This window comes from Halictus rubicundus, chromosome 3 (genome assembly GCF_050948215.1).
Source record: "Halictus rubicundus isolate RS-2024b chromosome 3, iyHalRubi1_principal, whole genome shotgun sequence".
Lineage (NCBI taxonomy): Eukaryota > Metazoa > Arthropoda > Insecta > Hymenoptera > Halictidae > Halictus > Halictus rubicundus.
In genome coordinates, this window is record NC_135151.1 from 5,025,168 (window position 1) to 5,042,908 (window position 17,741).

Genomic DNA, 17,741 nt, shown 5'->3' on the forward strand with positions numbered 1-17,741 from the left:
CTATATTCAGGATGCTACTTACAGACGCATGCCGCATGCGTAATGAGAGTTGATTAGGAAAAAAGTCGATGTGTCTGTATTTGTATATGTATGTACACATTACGACATTCATATGTATCTACATATATAACAATATACAAACATTGTTTATATGACAGAGATATGAGATATGATACTCATCGCATGATAAAGTAATGACACATTGCCATTTTCTGAAAATCATTGCAAGCAGATAATACTAGCTCCATCATTAAATATCAGTTAGTATTGCATTTCTTCTCTAGTATTGCAAGTTATGGAGGTTTCACGTTTACAACCTTGCATTCAATTGCAACTTTCAAATGAGGAATTTCAAACTGTCATAGATAAGGCTAAAGATTGGGCACTTATGCATGGTATTAATCTACAAACAAATTAAATAAAATTGAATTTGTTCATTGACTTATACTTGCGAAATTGTACGATAACAATTTCATATAATTGATATCATTTTATTGTTTTTAATAGGTATTAGTATGAGATCCAAAGAATCGTTTAATAAAAATCAAGTTCAGGTGTTACCATTTATGTTATTACCTTCAGCTTTCCCTAGAAAGAATTTTGAAAAAGCAAAAAATATACAAAAATTATTAAATGAACTTATACATAGAGTTGCGCATGATCATACTTTTATTGTTAATAGTTTGAAAAGGTATGTAAAATTAAAGAAAAATTCGTATTTATTATGTTATATATATAAATAATGTTGATTTTTTTTAGTACAATTGACGCAGATCCTTTCACAGCAAAATTATTTGACATTTATGAAACTATACACAAAGAAGGATATAATCAGGTACAGTAGTTTACGATTCATGCAATACTACTATGTATTATCATTTTTAAATATAGGTAAATATTTTTTCTATAGACTGTAAGTGTTGGTCTACTACGATCGGATTACATGTTACATGAAGATCAGATCAAACAGGTTGAACTAAATACTATTGCAAGCAGCTTTGGTGGTATAGCTACAGTTACTTCGCAATATCATAAGTAAACTTGTTGAACAAAGTTTTATTGTTGCTAAGAAATATTTCAATATTTTTTTCATGATTCATACATTTTGTAGGTACATCTTATCAGAATTAGGACACGCAGATAAAATAGAAAATGTAAATATGTTTGTTATTATGTGCCCATACCCTATCCAACATGAAATTACTAATAGATTGATTATTTTCAGATTCCAGAAAATAATCCTATTACAGGTCTTTGCAAAGGGTTAACTCATTCATGGAAACTATATAATAATAAACAGCAAGTACTTTTTAGTAAATAATGAAAAATACGAGGTTGTCCCAAAAGTTCATTTCATTTTCGATTAATGCATACAATGCAAATTCAGCCTAGGTTTTAAAGAAAGCATGGCTTTGTAAGAGGAAGCTTAGAAAGTACATAATAGAAGGTTAACGAACAGATGATCACATTGCGAAAGAAACTTTTGAGACAACCTAATAATAATAATACAATTAATATTTTTTATTTTAGGGCAGTGATATTATTTATTGTGGAAGACGTTACTTATAATATATCCGACCAGAGATTTCACGAATTTGAAATTCGTAAACTTAATCCTGAAATTAAAGTAATTCGACGGAGTTTACAAAATTTAGTGGATGAAGCAACACTCAGTTCTGACAAAGAATTACTAGTGTATGTTTCAGTATTTTATGTATTTTGTTCATTTCATTTTTTAACAGAAAATAGTTTTGAAATAATATAAATTTTTAAGTCTTTTTATATATTTTTTGCAATCAAAGGAAATATAAAACAAGTTCGATGTAGGAAATTAATTCATAGTAAACCAATTATAGAAAAATTCGGTTGAAGGAGTTAGAAGAAATAATTAAAAATTATAAATAATAAATAAATAATTGTAGATTGTTATATATTCTCTTTATTACTAGATAAAGAAGGTACCTAATTTTAATTTATTTTAGTGGAAATCAAATAGTTTCGGTAGTTTATTTTCGTTCTGGTTACCAAGTTGAAGCTTACCCTACAGAACAAGAGTGGTCAATTAGATTATTGATAGAACGTTCTCGGGCTATAAAATGCCCATCTATTCAATATCATCTAGCTGGTACTAAAAAGGTACATCTATCAAGTATTTATATTAATATTTTCGACTGAATAATAAAAAAAGTCCACTTTCCAGGTACAACAATCTTTAGCATATCCTAACGCACTAAATCTATTTTTAAAAGATAGTGATTCTATAAAACAAGTGCAAGAAGTATTTGCTGGTCTATATTCTCTAGAATTTGTAAGTGTTGTAATAAAAAAATGTTTCTGATAATTCTATTAAGAGATTACTAATATTTTAATATTCTTTATGTATCTCTTATGGTATGATCATTTGATTTCTATATTCGACTACATTGCTTGGGGAAAGTAGAATAATGAAGGAGACGAAATAATCGAAGAAGCTATGACAAACCCACAGAAATATGTGCTCAAACCACAAAGAGAAGGCGGTGGAAATAATATTTATAATGAAGACATAAAATCAAAATTAGGATCTATGAAATCTTCAGAGGAAAGAACTGGTTGGATACTTATGGATCGTTTTTATCCTCCAACACAAAAGAATTATATTGTATGTGCACGAAATGAGCCATTCGAACATAACGATCTTTCTTTAGTAGACGTCGTATCAGAACTTGGCATTTACGGTGTTGTTATAGGGTGATTATTTGTATATTTTTGCCTGATTTTTATGTATTATAAATGTCACGTGAGAACAAATATTTACATTTACAGAGATCACGATAATGTTATATACAATGAACAGGTAGGTCATATTTTGAGAAGTAAAAAATCAAACGAAGATGAAGGTGGTATTGTAGCAGGAATAGGTGCTATCGATGGTCCTTATCTTATTAGTTAACATAAATTATATATATGACGAAATTAAAATGAAAAAAATGATGAAATTTGAAAATATAGAATACTTTTATTTTAAATAACAACAATGTATTAAATATCTATAAAATATACTGTTAAAGCACTTTTATCACAATTCAATTGCAGTTGTATTTTATGTCTCACTTTCATTTATTGTCTGTAGAATGTACACAGCCTTTTTCAGTTTTAAATATACATTATTATTACAAATATACATGCATGCACATACATGTACAAAATTAATTTCTATTTCTTTGTACAAGTTTCATTGCATATACAACTTTAAACTAATTCACATTTTCAATTTATCAAACGAGAATTGTGTTTGTATGTTGATGCTTCAGATTCAGCATCTGAGTGGTCCGAATGTCCAATGTTAACCAGCAGATTTTTATCTTTTTCGATTAATTTGTTATCTTGCTTCTGAATAAAAAAAAAACGTACATTGAAAAAAGTAATAGATTTTATATCATAATTGACATGGTCATATGTAGATCATGATATAGGTCATAGTATGATATAGAACAGTTACCTTTGATATGCTGATAACAGGATTTACATATTCGTGTTCTCCTGGTGGTAACGTAGATAAACTATTGAACGATGGTGCAAACTTACCTTGTTCGTCATACGTAGAATTTTGAAAATAAATACTACAAAAAAAAACGGGGACAATATGTTTCAATGGAAAATAGAAGCAAATGTTGAATTTAAAAATTTTAAAAACATTTCACCCATTTAATACCAAACGCTAGTTAATGTTACTTACAAAATTGAAAATGAAACAAAGTTCTACATCTAGTACAAATAATTGTATTAGTGCAAATAATACGCGTGCAACAAAATTAATGTTTGTAATCTACTATACATGCACAGTTGCTATTAATGGTTAGCAAGTTGATACGACTTTACATAAATAAATGAAAAAAAATTTCACTAATTTACCTGACACTAGATTTTTTAAAAATATTGGGTTTAAGTTTTTGATAATAATAGTATCCAAACATAATGATGATGATGATAACACAAGCTACAAGAACTCCAATTAATAATCCGTTTTTGTGATGAATTTGTTCGCCTTTTCGATTAGCAACGCTCGAATCAAATTTAAGTTTTACATTCATGTCTTGTTCACAAGTGTTTTTGAGATTTTCCAAACGTCCATTATGGCAAATACATGTGGAAGTGTTCTTACCCAGAACGCACATGTATTCACATTTGTGATTTTCGCAAGTATTTTTTACTGTATAACAAAAATATGAAACAGATTAATTATGATAAAACTACAATAAATTTATGGCTAATTTTGCATATATTTATATCAACGATTAAAATAGTTATTTATCCAATTTAATCGTGACAGATTCATGACATTAGGGTAGTTGGAGTAAGATGAATAACTATTTTAAACAGTGGTATACTTACCAGTGGGTTGTCTGGATGTATGTAAAATCGTAAAATATTTATCAACATTGAAGTGATCAAGAGAGAAAACTGTGCATGATTTATCATGATATAGTTTGCATTTTTTTAATGTAGCAGTTGCACCCATAAGCAAATATAAATTGTCTTCATATATGTTGATGCTTAGAACTTGATAAACCTGAAGAATTATAATAATAGAGTATTTGAAACAAGAATTTGGTTAATCGTCTACTTATTGTAAAACTATAGTTGAATCAAAATTTAATAGCTGCTAAAAGTCATTAACTATAGGAAACTGCTTTCACTATGATTACTTTATCAACACAAATCATAATAAGAATGATTACTAATGGAAATAATGAATAATAGCATTAAGTAACTAATTCTGCTTTGTATACTTACATCAGTTTTTAAATATATCACACGATCAGAGCCGTCAAAATTTGAAGATTCGATAGTTTTTAAGAAGGTATCGGACCAGTATAATCTAGACCTTGTGTGATCAATTACCATCGCAGAGACAATACCAATGTTGTGATAAACAATCGCTTTCACGTTAGAACCTGCTAGGTCAGATCGGTATATTTTACTAGTTGGTTTGTCATAGAGTACCAAAGTAGTTTGACTCCAAAATAGCCACCTGTATTATATTTTCATTTAATTATAAATAAATAAAGATACAAGGTGAGCCATATAAATAGTTATACACTGTTTTCTCTGAAATTATAGCGACTATCAACTTAATTTTTTTGTAAATTAAATGGTATAAGAGAACCAACTATGTACTTGCATATTTTCATTTTATAAAAAATGTTTCAATTAAATGTAATTAAGTTTAATTAGAGCTGCTCAAACAAAAGAAGATTAATGTCATTTACTTAGAACAGAAAAACTTTTACCCAATTTAAGTTACAAATAATTCAGTCCATATCTAATTACAATTTTAAAGAAAGCAGCTTCTAACACTTTACATGTATGGATGTAGACTTACGGTTATTGAGTTGTAACACAAACAAGTTCTGTTCTATTCAATATTTTTCTTTTATTAAAAAGAGAATTTTTTATTAATAAAAAGTGTTAAATAATAATTAAATTCTTGTTAATCATGTGTTGTATAACTTGAAGAGTCATAACTAAATTCTTAGAATTAGAACATGTTTGTATTTGCAATCAAACTTTCAGTTATGTTATTACAACCTAATGATATATACCCCTGTTTTGGATGAACAGCAATAGACATAGCTTTACTTCGTGGTTCAATGGTAACCAGTTTAGCACATTTTTGTTCTTCTAAATTGCATACCTGGAAATTTGATTTAAAAAAGTAACAAAAAAATTTTTTGTTAACAAATTATAAATTCTGTGGAAGATAAATAATAAGTGTTTATGATACCTTAATACTGCCCAGGTATTCGGTATTAGTAAAATAAACATTATCAGTACTCCAATCAACAGCAAGAGCTCTCGGTCTACCAACTCCAGTAACAGTTTTTCGGATTTTGCTGTTTATATGTATTTTACTAATCATACCTAGCATGTCTAACAAAAGGTAAAAGGCATTTTTAGGATTTCGAATCAGTTATAAATTATAGTGTTTAAAATTTCCAAAAATAGCTTTTCCGAATAAAAAACCAAGGTCATTCTGTCCTTTTTAAGTGCCACGATATATTTTTGATTTTTTAGCTATCTATTTCAAATGACCCTAGAATTAAAAATCTCTTGGAATTTATAGGGACGTACAAAAATTCTTACCATTACTCCAGTAAATGGTGTTCTCGTTCGCGTTCACGTCGATGCTAGATATTTCACTTAATTCTTCATAGACTATTTCAATCGAACGTAAACTTGCTGACAATTTTCTAATAGTGTTTCCAGTAACAGAAATTATTTCCATTTGTGGCCCTGTTGTTATAATTTACAGTTTAACAGACGGTTTAACAAATCATTGATTGCATATTCTTCTTCTTCTTGGACACATTGATAAATATTTAACTACTTAACATTAAGTTGGCGTGTAAATCCATTTTGCCATGAGAACTGAATTTGTTACGCATGCTTTTAATAAGTTATTAATTGTAGTATTAATTAACACGTTGACCGCTGCGTGAATTCTGAGTGTTTCATACAAGTTTTTGCTTATTTCATTCGTGTAAATATTACCTTTTACCTTTTTTATGTAATATAAAATACATTACATTACATTTTACAATTTTTTTACATTTACATTTACATTATCGTTTGCACCTTATAATTTAGTTCATTTCAGAACGAATAAATTGATATTCAGTGATATTAGTATTATGACAATCTTTTTTAAAAAGGTCAATAGCATCGGTCACGGCAGTCAAAGTGTTAATAATACAAACACCGACCAAACTAATTTAGACGTAATTCTTACCAGCCACTTTACAAGACGTTTTATCGTTTCGGAGAACGTATCCTTCGTAGCAAGAACAAGTGAAAGATCCATCATTGTTATGACAAATTTGTGAGCAGACACTGTGCTCGCACTCATTAACATCTTTACACGTTTTTAAGTCACTGTCTAATTGATAACCGATTGGACAATCGCACACTGGACCTTGAGGTGTTTTGTGACATACGGTTGAGCAAGGATAGTCCATCGTACATGAGAGTGCTATAAAAATATTTCATGTATTAACTTCTAAACAAATTAATTTTAATGCATGAAACAGAATTAAGCATCACATTTATTCGCCTAGCGTTCTTTGATTATGTTATTGTTACATCTTGGAACCAGAACTGTAAAGTAGAATAAGTACATTGACGCTGTACGTATTTATGTTCAAACAAAAAGATTACTCTTGAGAAAGTAATGGGCAAAATGATTCATTGATTATACTACCGTTTCATTCTATTAGTTTACTATTTCAATTGAATACAACAATTCTCATATAAAATTGTTCTATGAGGAAATGAATATTTGTGTATATTTTTCCATTGTATAGTAATTTACCGCATTTCCCAAATTCGTCACTTTGATCTGAACAATCTGGTATTCTATCGCAGACTTTTTCAAAGGGTAAGCACATCCCATTAGAACATCGGAATTCTTTGCAATTGGAATTGGCAATGGTCTTTCTCGGGTTGCTTCCGTCGCAATTTGTTTCATCGGATCCATCTCCACAATCGTCCATTTGGTCACACACCCAAGATTCATCGATGCAATTCTGATTGTAGCAAGCAAATTGTCCTTTTTGGCATCGAACACAATTATGTTCATCATCGTGTTTTGGGCATTCTGATACTCCGTTGCATCTACAAATCGTAGTTAATTAGAAACAAAATAATAACGCATAAAAGCGAATATTATGTTTATAATAGATTTTTAATTGCGTTTTCGATTCATATGCTATTATTACAAACCACTCACTTTGCTTCCTTGGGAACACATATGTCTGAGTTATAACATTTGTACTCATCCGCAGTACAATTAACGATGTTATTGCTATTTTTTCCTGTACAATAATATTCATCACTGCCGTCTTCGCAATCGTTGACTGCATTGCACTTTAAAGACATATCGATGCAACGACCGTTGTCACACGTAAACATTTCGGATGGACATGGGGTTTTGTGGCACGTTTCGTCCTCGTCGGAACCATCTGAACAATCCATCTACTCATTTGAAAATTATTTATCTGTTGGCTATCGTAGTTGGAAAGCTAATGTTAGAAAAAAATCATAGACTTACTTCACCATCGCATTTCCATGTCTTGGGAATGCACATGCCATTTTCGCAGGTGAAACTATTTATGTCACATACGTGCTTGCTGCAATCCTTTTCATCAGAAAAATCAGAGCAATCGTAGTTTCCGTCGCATACTGCATACTTTGATACACAAGTCCCTTCACGACATTGAAACTCATCTAAAAATGATTAAAACGCTACGATAAACAATTGTTAACTTTCGAATCAATGAAGAGATTTTATCCAATTATATGCGATATTCGATACAATCTAAATATTTTTACTGTGAAAAATAAATTGTATTCTACCGTTATTAAAAATTCAGTCTTCATATTAAATACTTTTCAATTAGTTCTACATGAACATTCACTTAGGCTGGTTACTTAGACCGGTCCCCTGTTAATCTAATTTCGGTAAACAATGTTTATATTATATACAATACTAAATAAAAATTTACCGGTGTTGCATTTCTTTTCATCGCAGTCTTCTTCGTCTGATTGATCTCCATCTGGACAGTCGTAGTGAAAATTACAACGCGACGTTATGTTTATGCATTCCCCGCTTTTACATTGAAACTGAGCGCCTTTTTCACATTTTGATAATCGGAATTCATCGCATACACTTGACTCATCTTCGCCATTTGGACAATCTTGTCGGCCATCGCATCTAAGATCGTTATAAAATTTATTTAATCGTAGCAGAGGGGATACTTTACATCAAGTGAGCAGGCTTACACATGCGTCCTCTTAGATTTTTATAAAATTGCTTAAGTTTATAGAATTCAATGTATACACAGTGGCGAATTCATAAATGGGCCAAGAAGGCTGAAGCCTACGACGATAAATTTTCTGCAATGACAAATTTGCGAAGTCGCAGCATTGCTATATTTTTAATTGTTTAAACGAATAATATCTTAGACATGTGTTTTACGAAATATTGGGCTCCAGAGAGTTCGCCACTCATTTAAACAGAAGTTCAGTTTATAGATGACAAAATCGCAAATTCGTCACTGTTTAACAAAACAACAAATCCTTGCTTACATTATGATGTCGCTAATGACGTAGCAGTTGATGCGACATAAAACCATAAAATAAAAAAAAATCGTATATTCAAAGTTATATTTTCAAATGGGAAAGTTTCATACCGTTGATGCAGTTTTATGCACATGTCATGTTCTCCACATTTAATTTCATCCGGCTTGCATGCAGTTTGAGGAGTGCAAATGTAATTATTCCCAAACAGCATCATACCGGGTGGGCACGCGCAAATCTGCAAATTCGTACAAACACAAAGAAGAATATTGTTAAATAATACAATATAGAACATTGTATTCTTTGACAAACATTAGACTTACATGTGACTGAAGATTATTAACCAGGCACACGTGAGAACAATTACCATTGTTTACATGACATTCGTGCTTGTTTACATATGTCCTGCGCAAACTTACTAAACGCAATCTCTCCAAATCTTTTTTCACCTCTGTCGAAAGAGAATAATAGTATTATACAAAACTGAAAAGGACTGCGTTCTTTCTACATCCGCCTTCTTCGATTTTGTTCTATTTACCCAAGGTGATGCTCTTTTGATACTGTTGCGTGTTGTCTTTACTAGTCCAATGTAACTGATTTGACTTATACTGCGTCCAGAATACATAATCATCGAAAACAGCAAGGCTCACAGGTTCCGATAATCCAGTACGAAAGATGTGTGTCACAAAACCTTAAAACAGAAGGTCGATCACTAACAACAATTGCATCAAATTAGGCTTTAAACGGAGAATGATTACAAACCCTTAATCGTCGTACTACCGATACGACCTGTGCTCTGATCACTCCAAAATAGACGTTCCGAATCTCTGTCATAGCATAATGCTATTGTCGGTCCACGTAAAGGTGTTTTGATTCCTTCGACTGGAGTTCTAGGGCCAATTCCGTGCATTTTCATCAAATCTATGCGATATTTTCCACTCGAATGGAAAACAACGAACATTACCCTATAATTTGAATATCATAATGACAAAACATGAAATTAATTTTTTGTAATACTTTAATCAATTGATTACCCTTTTTCTGGTACGAGAGCAATAGCATGAGGTTCTTCTTGAAAATAGAAGACTGTTTTTTCATGGGTACTTAAACTGTGAACTTCGATAATTTTGTGACTTATATCTGATAAATATAAATTGTTTCCAATGTAGTCAAAATCCATTCCTCCTAATACCTTATCCTTGGTACGTATTATGGCTTTCAAATCTCCAGTATTCACGTTGAAATTGTAAATATCATCCGTTAACTGATCGTTCACTAACAGTCGATCTATACAAATTTTTTATTTAAACACAGTTAGTGAATGTATAATATTAAATTAAGATTAATATCTTTACTTAGACACAAAAGTGTTGCATATTTTACACGTACAAGTACTTTTAGAATTACTTCGATCAGAGCGAATGCAATAATGATTTCTTTAATCATTCTTACCAGTAAGGGGATTGTATGTAACTGCAGTAGCATGTTTCAATGTGACACTCATTGTCGTTTTTGGTTTTCCTAACAATTCATGGTAATAATCTATGAACCTATCTCCTGCTGCGACAATGAGATGCATTTGCTTTTTAACCGCTGAAATGTTCGTTATTTTATAAATTAGTAAAATTGTTATAATCAATTCAGCGATACAAGTATATACCTACCACGACATGTACGCTGATCTGAATTGAGTTCCTTGTCTAATGTACAAGCACATGTATATCCATTCTTTGAATTTAGTAGGCATAATTGTGAACAAGAATTTACATTACACGGATTTGGAATCTATTGCATAAATGTAAGACATAAAATAACAAGTAACTTTTATAATAAAGGTGTTGCACTAATACGGGAAGAGGTAGAATTCACCTTGGGTTTTAAAACAGAGTGATATATATGTATTCCATAAACATTGCTCTTCAGCGTTAATAAAATTTCCCAATCTTTGCCAGTGAATTTATCACACGATTGTATAGTTTTAGATGCCCTATCACTCCAGTAGAGTTTATTTTCAAAGACTGCTAATGAAAAAGGCATTTTTGCTATATCTTTAAGTACAGTCTGAAAAGATGCGAATTATTCATAGTACTTCATTACCAAGACTATTTTATCCATTATTATAGCAGAATCCATACCCTGCGGTCAGAACCATCCAGGCGAACTGTTTCAATTAATTTCAATTTACTATCTATCCAGTACAATCTGTTGTTTACATAGTCAATAGACAAACTGCTTGGCCACTCTAAATTTTCGACGACTACTCTACTAGTATTTTTTCCATCCATGCTTGACTTCGATATATGTGAATTTGAGCCCCATTCTGCCCAATACATAATACTAGTAACAAACAATTATATAATCCATGTTAATTTGTAATTGTAAGAGGACGAAGTATTGTACTTGAAGTGCTCACCCATTCCCTGGTAATAGAGCTAGGCCTCGTGGTTTACCAGTTCTTTCTTTGATTACAATAGTACAATAAGAACCATTACTATTACAAACTCCAATATGCATAAACTCACTGTCAGTGAAATATATGTTGTCTGTAACCCAATCGACTGCAATATCATCAGGACTGTTTAGACCTTAAAAGTGTTAAACATAATAAAGAAATTATACTTAATATTTGCCCAATCATATTCATTGTATAAATATTTCGTTTGACATTAAATAACAACAACTTCGTGATAAAGTTATATTAATTACCAGATGTTACAATGACCTCCTTTTGAGATCCATCAACTAGGCTTCTCATAATTGCTTCATTTCCATTTTGAATATCAGACCAATGTACATAATTGGCATCTAAAGAAACTGCTACAGCATGTTGTAAATCTCGCACTACTGGATAATATTGTTTGTTGTCAAGATACAAACTACGGATTTCAGACTTTATTGAAAACACCATTTCACCTTCACCACCTGCATACAATATACAATTGTTTGAGTAACTAAAATGGGGTACTGTAAAGGGTGCCCCACTAACTCTGTTACAATGCGATATCTCTGCTATTTGTGAGGCTACGCGAAATATCAAAAATACAAATTATTTGGTTCGAGGGAATCATTTTCTCCACAAAGTAATTTTTTTCGAGATTTTAAGGTCTTCAATGTTTTTTATATGCAGTTACTCATATTGCAGATCACTGACAAAAGAAACATCGATGACCGTCTTGCAAAAAATGACCTCGAGAAGAAAATTATTCCCACCATAATATGTGTTCCCTCGAATTAAATAATTTGATAGCATCAGTAATTGAAATAGCTGAGATATCGCTTTGTAACAGAGTTAGCAGGACACCCTGTATAAGTAATGAATAACTGTAACTGAATAACTGTCGTTATTGAGATAAGTGAAAGAATTATTTCGAATTAGATTGAAAACAAACTTTTCCACCTTGAATAATTTAATAAATATATACAGTAATATCTGTACCTTCAGCTTTACAGGTTCTCATATCACTATTCAAACTGTAGCTATGGTGGCAAGAACACTCATGGGATCCAGGACTATTAAAGCATAGTTGATCACAGACACCAAAATATTCACATTCATTTATATCTACAAAATAATATGTACATAATGTTATAATTATACAGGGTGAGTCTGGTGACATGACATTCTCAAATAGCTCGTAAGTTATTTGTTGTACAAAAAGAATTTTAATTATAAAAATTATATAGTTTTAGAGTTAGAGACAAAATATTGGGCACTCTATTTAAAAAACTGAAGGTTACCTTCATATTTCGATAAAAGATCAACATTTAATAAATAACTTATGAGTTACTTGAGATCATCATGTTATCAGACTCACCCTGCTTATGTATATAATTTTATCAAATATAAAATGTAAACATAAAAATGTAAGATGTAAACATCTTGATGTTTACCTGCACATGTCCGATTGTTTAGTAATTTGTAGCCTGATCTACAAGAGCACCGAGCACCTTGAGGTGTCCTTCTACATAAATGTTCACATTTTGCTATTTGTTTGCACGACGTATCAGCTAAAAATTGATACAGTAAAAACTGAATTAGTGCTACATTTTCATCCATTCAGTAAATGTAGAAAAATGTTAATGATTAACGACATACAAAAGTTTTATTTTCTACCATTTATCTTAGGTAAGTGCTCACCTTTTTTACACTCTAGGATATTTTCATCGGAACCGTCGCCACAATCATCCTTTTCGTTACAAGTTACATTTAAAGATATACATCTTTGATTTTTACATAAGTATCGATCGAATTCGTGGTTACATTCTTCGACTGGTACCGATCTATTTGCTATGAAGAATAAAGTGAAGAACAGATCATGAAATCGATTTAATATTTGCGATAGCTAATTAAAAGGTAGTAGTGATATATATAGAAGTTACCACAAATTGTTTCATCGCTACTATCAGGGCAATCTGGGACACCATCGCAGACCCATTCGTTTCTTACACAGTATCCGTCGTTGCATCGGAAAGTATCGCATTTCAACTGTTACAAGGTGTATTTATTTATGTATAGATGGAAAGAATTATGAGCATTGGAAAAACTACTGTATGGTTGTTTATTATATTTCAGTATTTGAATTCCCAAAGTTATGTTACCAGACGCCACATATACGTGGCAAATTAATTTTATACATGTTCTTATTTAAAATTATAACACATGAAATGATATTCGAAAAATTGATAAAAATTTTCAGTAGATTATTATAGCTATAGAGTCTGTTAGGCTAGTAGCAAATGTGTCACAGAAGATGATTTTTTAAAATATTGTAAATATTTTTATCGGAAAACTAACAATAAGTTGTATATCAATGTTTTAAATATTGATAAAAAAATATGTAAAGATTTTTGTTATCTATAAAATTAAATTCTTTATTTGCAACTTTAGGAATTAAATATTGCAATTAAGTGTTACAGATATTAAGCATTGAATGATTCTTTTTTTTTGTCCTAAAATGTAACGTGTAATAAAAATATTACTAAAACATGCGGAATTATGATTTAAGCAAATCGTCTTACATCTTTTACGCAGCTTGCATATTCATCGCTTTTATCAGGACAATCGGGTCTAGCATCACAAAATTTTGCGCTCGGTATGCAAGATCGATCTTCGCATTGAAATTCATCAGTAGCACACTGGATTCCGTAGGGGATAGGCTAACGTAAAAATATAAAATGTTAATACAAATGATAATGTACATATGAAATACATCAACTTACAAATATTCAAGTTTCTACTGTCGTGTTCCGTTAACAAGTACATACTTTATTTAAAAGATACAACGCAACTTAATCGAAAACACATTCATAAGCAATAATCTATTTTTAAATGAAAGTCTCGTTACACTGAATTCTTATTATTTTCGGGAAATATTAATGTTTACAAATTTCAAATGTACGTTTAAATAGTATCACGGTTAGGCAACATTATCAACAGGCAACAAATATATTTTTCGTACTGTGCATATCATTTATAACTTTTAATACGATATTTTGATACGACGGCAAAGGAAGGACATATTTAGATGGACTACCATGTATAATGATTAAATGTTGTCAATTTATTGAAATTAAAGGGACTATCTCTACTCTATCTGAATAAATCATCGAACATCGCAAATTCGATAATCATAAAACATCTTAAAAGTTGTATTTGTATTTTTTTAAAAAATTGATTTTTTCATAAGTTATACGCAAGGGACATAAACAGTTTATAGATCTAAATTTAGCACATAAATATCTATAAAAATCGCATATTTAATTAAGATACTGAATTGATCAAAATGATTGATAATAACACAAGAAAGTGATGTAAGAACATTACCTGTTCTACATGTTTTTTAAAATAAAAATTAATAATATTATTTTTTTACTTACTGTAAAATCGCGACAATCTTTTTCATCAGCTAAGTCATTACAATCAGCTTCTCCATCGCAAATGTATGTGGGGGAGATACATTTGTCGTCGCACTTGAGCCATGGTGGATTGCAACGTATACCTTCAAAATACAAAATATAAACAAATTAGGAAGTCGTCTGGGCTAATGTAACGATCGAGTAGAATTAATTTAGTTACCTGCAGAGTCGACGTGATTATATATGATGTTTAGGATGAAAAATATGAACAAATGGCGACGCATAATCTGTACAAAACCCATTCAATTAATTAATATTTGAAACAAATGATTTTCGTTTGGGAGATATAGGGTAAGGGACCCAATTACTGTGCCTATATTTATTATACATATTCATTATGCTTTAAAAATATGTATAATAGATATAGGCACAGTAACTGGTATCCCCACAGTAATTGGGTCCCCCACTCTAGAATTTTATAACTTCAAAATTCGATCAGAGAATGCAAAGATTGCGCAATCACTACAATCGAATTGGTAGTTCTTCAATCCTCTAAAACGGGTTTTAGGTGGTGATTAGTTTAGAAAATAAAAAATATCACATTATTCGTGACTTTAGAATCATTCATTTATATACTAATATTTATATGGGGTGAAAATAAAATTTATGACCAATTTATTTTTCTTTCGTCTCGAAATATCTCGTAAGTGTTTAGTCCTATAAAAACAGTTTAAACAAAAGTTATTTGGCGGAACAAAGTCCTTGCAAGTTGCGTAGTGGGAGAGATTTTGTTAATAGAACCATATATGTATTTTTGACGCGAAAGAAGCGGTCAAACATGGCCATGAATACCATTAACGTTATTTTAAATGAAGACCGTATGAGGTCTTACATCGTTAAATTTATTTCCACTTACCAATTTCGAATTGAAACGGAATCAAGATCAATTCACAAATCTGTAGAGCCGATTGTTTTGAAAAGTAGAAGAGACAAGAAGTTCGACCTTTGTTTACTACAGTACGCGGACATGCCGATTCGACTCTATAATAATCTAATACTTTATAACATAATTTCTAACATTTTACAACAATAAATGACCTCGTACGAAGGTCTCCGAATTCGTCTGAACAAGTGCTACCGTACTAGAAAAACAAGTATTAAAAAAATTAATTTACCGCTAAAATTTTCCTTACCATTCGACCAGTAGAAAAATAATTTGCACGCTATATGTCGCTTTATGCCAGACAACTTTTGTTTAAACATTTTCTCGATAGGACCGAACGTTTACGGAACATATCGATTTCTCGTGAAAGAAGATACACTTTGTAATGTAAATTACTAGAACTCGAAGTACATGAGAAAGTCAATGATTTGTTAAAATTAATAACATCAAATTTTAATGTTCCTTCGGTTTTTCTCTATACAAACGGTTCCATAATGACGTTGGAAATGACATTGTCGAACAAGCGATTTACTTAAAAGAGTGTATAAAATAAAATTTTACATACGTTTAATATGAAATAATATATAATAAGGAAAATATTTAATAGACTTTGATACACACTTACAGAGATATTTAACACCACCGCCAGCACGCTACGTGGTGCCACTACGACTGTTGTGAAGGCACTACAAGCTAATGAAAGGCAATCATATTATAAAAGAAATTGTTTCCATGGGTATACATGGTGGTCCTTTCGGAGAAGTATCGAAACTGTTCAGTGGATTCCGAAGGTAATTTCAAATGAACCTGGCATATATCATTACTTTTTCCATTTTTGGAATTAGTTCATTAACTAGTTAATGAATAACATATACGTATCAATGTTCAAAGTCAACATTTAATTTATTCATTTATCAATCACAGTAATTATAAATCTATCGTAATTTTAATTAGTTTACGAATTTATACACTTGTGTGTGTATTGGTGTAATTAGTCTTTTAAATGCATTTATGTAAGGACACAGTTATTAAGAATTTATTAATTATTTAAAATTATCTAATATGAAACAAAGAGGATTAGGATCGTAGGGATTATAGGTTTTAGATCTTCAAACATCGTTTTCGCGTGAAATATATATGAAAATCATGTATTATTTAAGGAACAATCATTAAATAATGTAATCGCGTTACTCGTTCGTTAATTACCACCAATATTGCAGGGCATGAATAGTAACATACAAGTATGTCATAAGAACTGTATACACTCTATGTATAAACATCTTTGGTCATGTTGTCAGTCATCTTCTGGTACGTTAAATTTGAATTCACTTGGTCTGTAGGAAATTACGTGGCTATCATTATTGTACACTCCCAGACAGAAGGATAGCACGCGTGTGCTATCTTTAATTTCTGGTGTTAAAATTATGCTAGCGTGGAAACTCTGTGCAGTATGTAAAACATACCTTCTGCGAATATGTAAACAGAACATAGATTAACTTCAGTTCAATTACGTCTTTTAGTTGAAAGGGAAACACATAATCCGATCCAGTCAAAATGATAGCACACTTGAAAAATAAAGATATATACTTCGTACAACGCAACTATATGTTTCATGAAACAAAAGTATACATATTTCTTATAGCAATGTATACGCCAAACTACATTTTTTTAATAATGTGTGGAACCTCTTTTGTTTTCTATGACTTCCACCATCCTTTTAGGTAAAGAATTATATAGTTCTTTAATTTTTGCCTGAGCTAAATTTTCCCATTCAGTTGCAATGCAAGTTTTTAATTCATTTATGTTTGAAAATTGTCGGCCTTCA

The 17,741-nt window shown here is 30.8% G+C and overlaps 2 protein-coding genes across 2 annotated transcripts; one reads left to right on the plus strand and one right to left on the minus strand.

Moving 5' to 3' along the window:
- Positions 1–144: 144 nt before the first annotated feature.
- Positions 145–3,188, plus strand: LOC143352471 (glutathione synthetase). Its single transcript, XM_076784985.1, has 11 exons — positions 145–395; positions 508–691; positions 760–835; positions 911–1,035; positions 1,112–1,154; positions 1,226–1,299; positions 1,531–1,695; positions 1,983–2,136; positions 2,201–2,308; positions 2,441–2,730; positions 2,806–3,188. The coding sequence occupies exons 1-11, from the start codon at positions 296–298 to the stop codon at positions 2,930–2,932; spliced, it is 1,446 nt and encodes a 481-aa protein (XP_076641100.1). The 5' UTR covers positions 145–295; the 3' UTR covers positions 2,933–3,188.
- On the minus strand, positions 2,979–16,600 carry LOC143352470 (vitellogenin receptor-like). The gene is made up of 32 exons (XM_076784984.1): positions 16,542–16,600; positions 15,194–15,260; positions 14,995–15,116; positions 14,137–14,274; positions 13,498–13,603; positions 13,256–13,405; positions 13,009–13,125; positions 12,554–12,679; positions 11,824–12,039; positions 11,531–11,702; positions 11,253–11,454; positions 10,987–11,178; positions 10,782–10,902; positions 10,570–10,710; positions 10,152–10,404; positions 9,880–10,082; positions 9,656–9,808; positions 9,441–9,568; positions 9,231–9,355; positions 8,544–8,752; positions 8,090–8,265; positions 7,769–8,013; positions 7,352–7,653; positions 6,773–7,012; positions 6,127–6,276; positions 5,768–5,913; positions 5,586–5,677; positions 4,777–5,014; positions 4,375–4,552; positions 3,895–4,192; positions 3,482–3,602; positions 2,979–3,372 (listed from the first exon to the last, which is right to left on the minus strand). The coding sequence occupies exons 2-32, from the start codon at positions 15,255–15,257 to the stop codon at positions 3,250–3,252; spliced, it is 5,247 nt and encodes a 1,748-aa protein (XP_076641099.1). The 5' UTR covers positions 15,258–15,260; positions 16,542–16,600; the 3' UTR covers positions 2,979–3,249.
- Positions 16,601–17,741: the final 1,141 nt, after the last annotated feature.